Here is a 6,134-nt window from a genome sequence, read left to right as displayed (position 1 = left end):
AGTGTACAATGCCCAATCTATTATTCTAGATGAACCCTTTAAGATATATAATTAAGATACTTGAAAAAAATGACAATGATAACAGACTAACCTTTGTGACATATTCTCCACAAGCCAAACCTGTTAGTAAGGCTAGTGAGGTAGGAAATGGAGTAAGGAGAATATTGACTTTTGTACCAGCCAAAACCAGCTATTAATGGAGAAGCATTAAGAGACTTCATAAACAAATGTTCTTTTAAGAATAAAGTCCAAGACAAGCTTGTACCAATGGTTGAGCAGTTAATCTCTTTAAGCAAAGCTGAGATCCCACCAGAATCCGTACAATTGATCCTATATTAGAATTATATGTCGATAAATCTTCCAATTCTAAAGGAAATGGTGTTAAGAGTTGGCTGTGAGTCTTCATAGGTAAGTTGACCCCAAAATATGATGGTTTGTTCAAAGTCATAAGAGTGGTAAAGACAAACACCTGTCATCTACAAGATATTGAAGAAAAGAGTCTCTTTCACGATTGACACTCTAATCATTTTAAAATATATCATAGTCAATGAGAATAAGAATGTAAGTTTCTAATATATGAATGACTTATTCAAAATGACCATATATTTTCATTTTCTCTAGGTGATATCTAATGGCATTTCACCAAGATGTATATGAGGCATTCCTAGTGCAATAACATCATTCCTAGTGTAATAACACTTAGTCTTTCTAGTGCAATGACATCAATCTCCAAGAGATGGATTTGAGATCTCTCTAGAACAATAACATTAATATCTAAAGGATGGATATAAGGCCTCTGTATTGTATTAACATCATTCTCAAAGGGATTGACTTGATCTTTCTAGTGTAATAACACCAATTTTCAAGGGATGGATCTAAGGCTTTCCTAGTGCAATAACGTCATTCTTCAAAAGATTGACTTGGTCTTCTTAGTGCAATAACACCGATATTCAAGGGATGGATTTAAGGCCTTTATAGTGCAATAACACCATTCTCTAATGGATGGATTTGAGGCCTCCCTAGTGCTATAACACCATTCTCCAAGGGATTAAATTGGTCTTCTTAGTGCAAAAACACTAATCTCCAAGGGATGGATTTGAGGCTTTCCTAGTACAATAACACCATTCTATAAGGGATTGACTTGGTCTCTCTAATAAAATAACACCAATCTTTAATGAATGGATCTAAGGCCTTGTTATTGTAATAGGACAATTCTTTAAGGGATTGACTTGGTTTTTCCACTGTAATAGCATCAGTCTCTAACGGATGGATATAAGGTTTACCTAGTGCAATAAAACTACCCTCCATGATAGCCTGGGATGACCAACCTTAACAAAGCAATAAGACCCCCGTCCTATGGACAAGTATATACTATCAAGGCTAACTAAAACCTAGATCTCATTCTAGGTTCGACTTAGGGAGCCACTACTAGGAACCAATATTTTGAGTTCCTATAAATCACTATGAAGTATAATCAATCTATAGTTGTTGGACCCATCTAGACTATCAATAAATGTCCTATAGAAAATGCTTTTATTATCCCCTATCATAATCATCATTAGTATGTGGAAATTGGACCCATTCAGATTGTATGAAAGACCTTTAGACTTTAATAAGTTTAAACATAAATTATGCTAAGCATAGGTGTTGGACCCATATAGACTACTTAAAGGAGTTACTCATAAAAATGTTTCTATGGGCATTGGACCTATACATACTCCTTTATTTTTACCAAGTATAGGCATTGGACCTATCTAGGATTCCCTCTTAAAAATATTTATAAGTATGGGTATTGGACTGAGTATGAGAATTTTACTATGGGCGATGGACCCATCCAAACTAAACAAGTCTATCAAAAATTGTTTCTCAAAGAAAATACCATGGAAATGAATAAAATTTCAATATTCATTATAGAATGCAATAAATCCAAGAGAAATTGGGGAGCTAAGGCTTAAAAATTAAGGTCAGGCTCCTCAACAATGTATTCTATATGTTGGGCAGCTATAACTTTAATAGGGAAGACATCAACGAAGTCAGACATGAGGACAAGATGAAAAACAACACTAAAATCCTCATAAATTCCTTTTGACAAGTTGACATCCTTGAGTTCAATTATATGCTGAGCCTAAATAGTTATGGGTCTGGCAAACAGTCAGTTCCAATATCTTTGAATTTAGCTACACATTAAGCTCAAGTAAATATGAGTCTAGTGAGCTGCTAGACCCATTGCTCGTGAACTTGGCATCATGCCAAGCCCAAATAGGTATGGGTCTGGCGATTATTATAGGTCTTATATTAGGCCATAAGGCTTCATTTATTTATTCTTGTGACTTTTAACATAAAATATTAATGTCAATGATATTCATCTCTCTACAACCCTAGGTGTATAAAAGTCTTCCAAATGCTTACCATATTTTCATCGCCATTGATATTATGTAAGAAATATTTATCCCTTATTAATATTGTGTTAGAAATATTATTTATTTATTTATTATTGTGTAAGAGATATTTATTTCTTATTAATGTTATCAAGGGGAAAAGACTCTCTAACCCCTCCACTCTAGCAAAATGACAAGGTTCAAGGATTATAATTACTCCTTGAACCACCCACGTAAAAGGTGGACAATATTCATTCTCTACTGTATATATATTTTTAGAGTATCTCTCTCTAAAATATCATTACATTATCTCTTTACAAGGATATTTAATTAAACATATGAGATTTCACTAACCCACCATAGAAAACCTTTTACAAATACATGATCAATCACATCAAGTTACCCATTCAGGTTATTTAGCTAAGAAGAATGAAGCAACTACAAGAACCAAGTAATTAACTAATTTATCCATTTCCATAAGCTTTATTCCTAAGCTCCTTGAGATTTTTTAGGACATTATCACCTGAAAATAAAGTAAATTCAATATATCAATGAAACTCTATTATATTTAACTCAAAATTGTTTTACTTTATAATTGGTTTCAAACCATGTTAAGTTCTTTCCATGTGGTCTGCATGCAATTATATATCAGGCAGCAGAAAAGATAAAATGATAATCTATAAAATATATATTTCCGGGTTGCTAACTATAAATCTCTATCCGTAAAATCTTGTGATGTTTGATCACATTTCGTAATTAATTAAGAGATATCCTTTCTTGTGTATATTGTTCAAGGGCCAAACTTGGAGGTAGAGCAAGCCAGGTCGAATTAAGAAGAAGACGTGAACTTGAAGGTCGAATCCATGGCCAAAGTGCTTTTGAAAAGCTACTATAGCCGCACCGAAACTGCCCCTTTTTGTTGATAGCAATACTGATTCAGTAGTTATATATGGTTATAGAATAGTGTTGATGTGCAGCAAGGAATAACTACATCTACAAGTCAAGTAATGAATATTCGAGCCATGTACTACTACAAGTAGCGTTGAAATTGAGAAGAAAGCCATACTGAAAAGTTTTTGATGAGAGATCAGATCATGAGGAGATATCCTAATAGCAAGTCACTTTTCTCATCATCATCACTATCGCTGGGGTCTTCTCCTTTTTTGGTCCTGTTGGTTGTTTTACCTTTGATTGTGATATCAGTATTCATTTTTACAAGCTGTCTTAAGACCTCTTCTTGGTCTACATATTCCATGCCTTCTCCATTGACATGGAGAGTTGGTTTCTTTGATAACTCCTATACCTTTGCTTCTTTTGCACAACCTGAAGCCTCTGTTGTAAGTTATAATACTTCCACTTTAAATTCCCTTTATCCAGATGATCAAGCCACGTCGAGTCTTAGAGAATCTAATGATGAAGGTGCTGTTGCCAGAGGAGTTGTTAAGAAACACAGCAAGTTAGAGAAAATGGAAGCAAATTTGGCTAAAATCAGGTCTTCCATAAGAGAAGCTGCTCGAGTTCGGAACTTAACATCAATCTACGAGGATCCAGACTATGTGCCCAAAGGTCCAATATATAGGAATGCGAATGCTTTTCATCGGTATAAATATAGAATGAATTCATTTCCGACTTCCTTCTCTTAATTTCTTGGTAATTAATCTAAGCCTGACAATATTTTGAATTGGTTTTAGGAGTTACTTGGAGATGGAGAAGCTGTTCAAAATATACATTTACAAAGAAGGTGATCCTCCCTTGTTTCACGACGGTCCATGCAAGAGTATATATTCCTCAGAAGGGAGGTTCATTCATGAATTGGAGAAGGGAAAATCATTTACAACTACAGACCCTGACGAGGCTCTTGTTTATTTTCTGCCATTTAGTGTGGTCATGTTGGTTCAGTACCTATACGTGCCAGGATCCCATGAGATTGATGCCATTGGGAATACTGTTGTAGACTACATCAACGTCATTGCTGATAAATATCCCTTTTGGAATCGAAGCCTTGGTGCAGATCATTTCATTCTCTCTTGCCATGACTGGGTAAGCGATCTCTTCTTTCAAGTACCCTTCTCACCCCACAAGCTACAGTAAAAATCCAAGTTAATGGCTTGATTTATAAGATATTATGGGAATGATTGATCATTGAATACTCTTTTCATTTTCTTTTAGGCCAAAACTGGAATATTCCTACTTTCTTTGAGCTGTAAAGCATATCATGCCTTTTTCATCGATTAATTGTCTTTTTGTTTACAGGGACCACGTACTTCTTCTTACGTCCCCCATCTGTTTAGCAATTCCATCAGAGTTTTATGTAATGCAAATACTTCTGAAGGATTCAACCCTAAAAAGGATGCCTCATTTCCAGAAATCCATCTAAGAACAGGAGAAATCACAGGGCTTGTCGGTGGTCCCTCCCCATCTCGGCGATCAATTCTTGCATTCTTCGCTGGCCGTCTTCATGGGCACATTAGGCGTCTTCTTCTTGAGCAATGGAAAGATAAAGACCAAGATGTGCAAGTCCACGACCACCTTCGAAATGGTATGTCGTATGACTCCATGTTAAAAAACAGCAGGTTTTGCTTATGCCCTAGCGGGTATGAAGTGGCTAGCCCAAGGATTGTGGAAGCTATTTATGCAGAATGTGTTCCTGTGTTGATTTCCGATGGTTATGTACCGCCATTCAGTGATGTGCTTAATTGGAAGGCATTTTCTATACAAGTGCAGGTGAAAGACATTCCAAAAATCAAAGACATATTAATGGGGATATCTCAAAGACAATATTTGAGAATGCAAAGGAGAGTGAAGCAGGTGCAAAGGCATTTTGTTGTGAATGGACTTCCCAAGAGATTTGATGTGTTTCACATGACTATCCACTCTATTTGGCTTCGGAGGTTGAACATTCGAATTCATGATTAAATATTTAAAAAAAGAAAGAGGATCTCTTTAAGTAGACTTAGAATCAATTAATTAATCCTTTTCTTTCTAGGAAAAGTTATTATTATTTTTTTTTTGCAATGTATACTTGCAGCTAATTGATAAGCTTCCGAAATTTTTGAATAAGAAAAGTAATTTTTATAATTTATGATGAATGAGCAATTAACTTGAATTCTGGATGAATTGAATTTTAGGGATTAACTTCGACATGTCAAACTAAAATCCCCATCAAATAGAGAATGACAAATGCAAATAGAATTAGGATAGAGGGTAAATAGTGTATTTGATTCTTGTATTTTTAATTTGATCTCAGTTTGGTATTTTTTACTATTTTTTATCCTAATATCAGCCCAACTCCTTTTTTTTTTTTTATCATTTGGTCTATTCATCAACAATAGTCAAAGAATATCACCAACTATATTTGATGAAAGGATCATATTTATACATAATAACTTTAATAAGTAGTTGGGGATAATATTAAGATAAAAAATTAAATGAAATAATATAGTTATGTGGGTCAGGTTTTAGGCATGAATATAAGCCTAGTTATGGTGAGAAGGTGAAGTTAGTATTAAAAGCTAAATACAAATCATACAAAGAGTTGGGAGGTAAAAGTGGATTCAAGCAGTTGATTCAAGGCATGACTCTTCGATCTATTAAAGGTGGTGATGGTCTTAAGTTTGGGTACAGGCATCTTTAGCCCAACTATTGAGGTGATTGGCCAATAAGGTCACTTAGGAGATAAAGCTAGTTGGGTCAACAAGCCTTTCTTACAAAATATTTTACTAGCCTCCGGTCCTACTAGACACTAGGTAAATATTG

At 34.8% G+C, this 6,134-nt stretch overlaps 1 protein-coding gene across 2 annotated transcripts; it reads left to right on the top strand.

The window, feature by feature from the left end:
- The first annotated feature begins 3,458 nt into the window (after nt 1-3,458).
- LOC133683179 (probable glycosyltransferase At5g03795) lies at nt 3,459-5,460 on the top strand. 2 transcript variants are annotated; one of them, XM_062106721.1, is made up of 4 exons: nt 3,459-3,978; nt 4,070-4,418; nt 4,632-4,917; nt 5,103-5,460. In XM_062106721.1, the coding sequence occupies exons 1-4, from the start codon at nt 3,473-3,475 to the stop codon at nt 5,228-5,230; spliced, it is 1,269 nt and encodes a 422-aa protein (XP_061962705.1). In that variant the 5' UTR covers nt 3,459-3,472; the 3' UTR covers nt 5,231-5,460. The 2 variants fall into 2 exon arrangements, with proteins under 2 accessions (XP_061962705.1, XP_061962704.1); XM_062106720.1 differs by having other exon boundaries at nt 4,632-5,460.
- The last annotated feature ends 674 nt before the right edge of the window (nt 5,461-6,134 follow it).

The sequence above is a fragment of the Populus nigra genome, chromosome 2 (genome assembly GCF_951802175.1).
Source record: "Populus nigra chromosome 2, ddPopNigr1.1, whole genome shotgun sequence".
NCBI lineage: Eukaryota > Viridiplantae > Streptophyta > Magnoliopsida > Malpighiales > Salicaceae > Populus > Populus nigra.
The sequence above is the reverse complement of the archived record's forward strand: the minus strand, read 5'-3'. Positions and strand labels throughout refer to the sequence as shown.

What these genes read in the sequence shown, in the direction of transcription:
- LOC133683179 (XM_062106720.1), top strand. Translation starts at nt 3,473, where the DNA reads ATGAGGAGATATCCTAATAGCAAGTCACTTTTCTCATCATCATCACTA. An exon ending in AATGCGAATGCTTTTCATCG is followed by an intron (nt 3,979 to 4,069) that starts GTATAAATATAG and finishes AATTGGTTTTAG; the next exon opens with GAGTTACTTGGAGATGGAGA. An exon ending in TTCTCTCTTGCCATGACTGG is followed by an intron (nt 4,419 to 4,631) that starts GTAAGCGATCTC and finishes TTTTGTTTACAG; the next exon opens with GGACCACGTACTTCTTCTTA.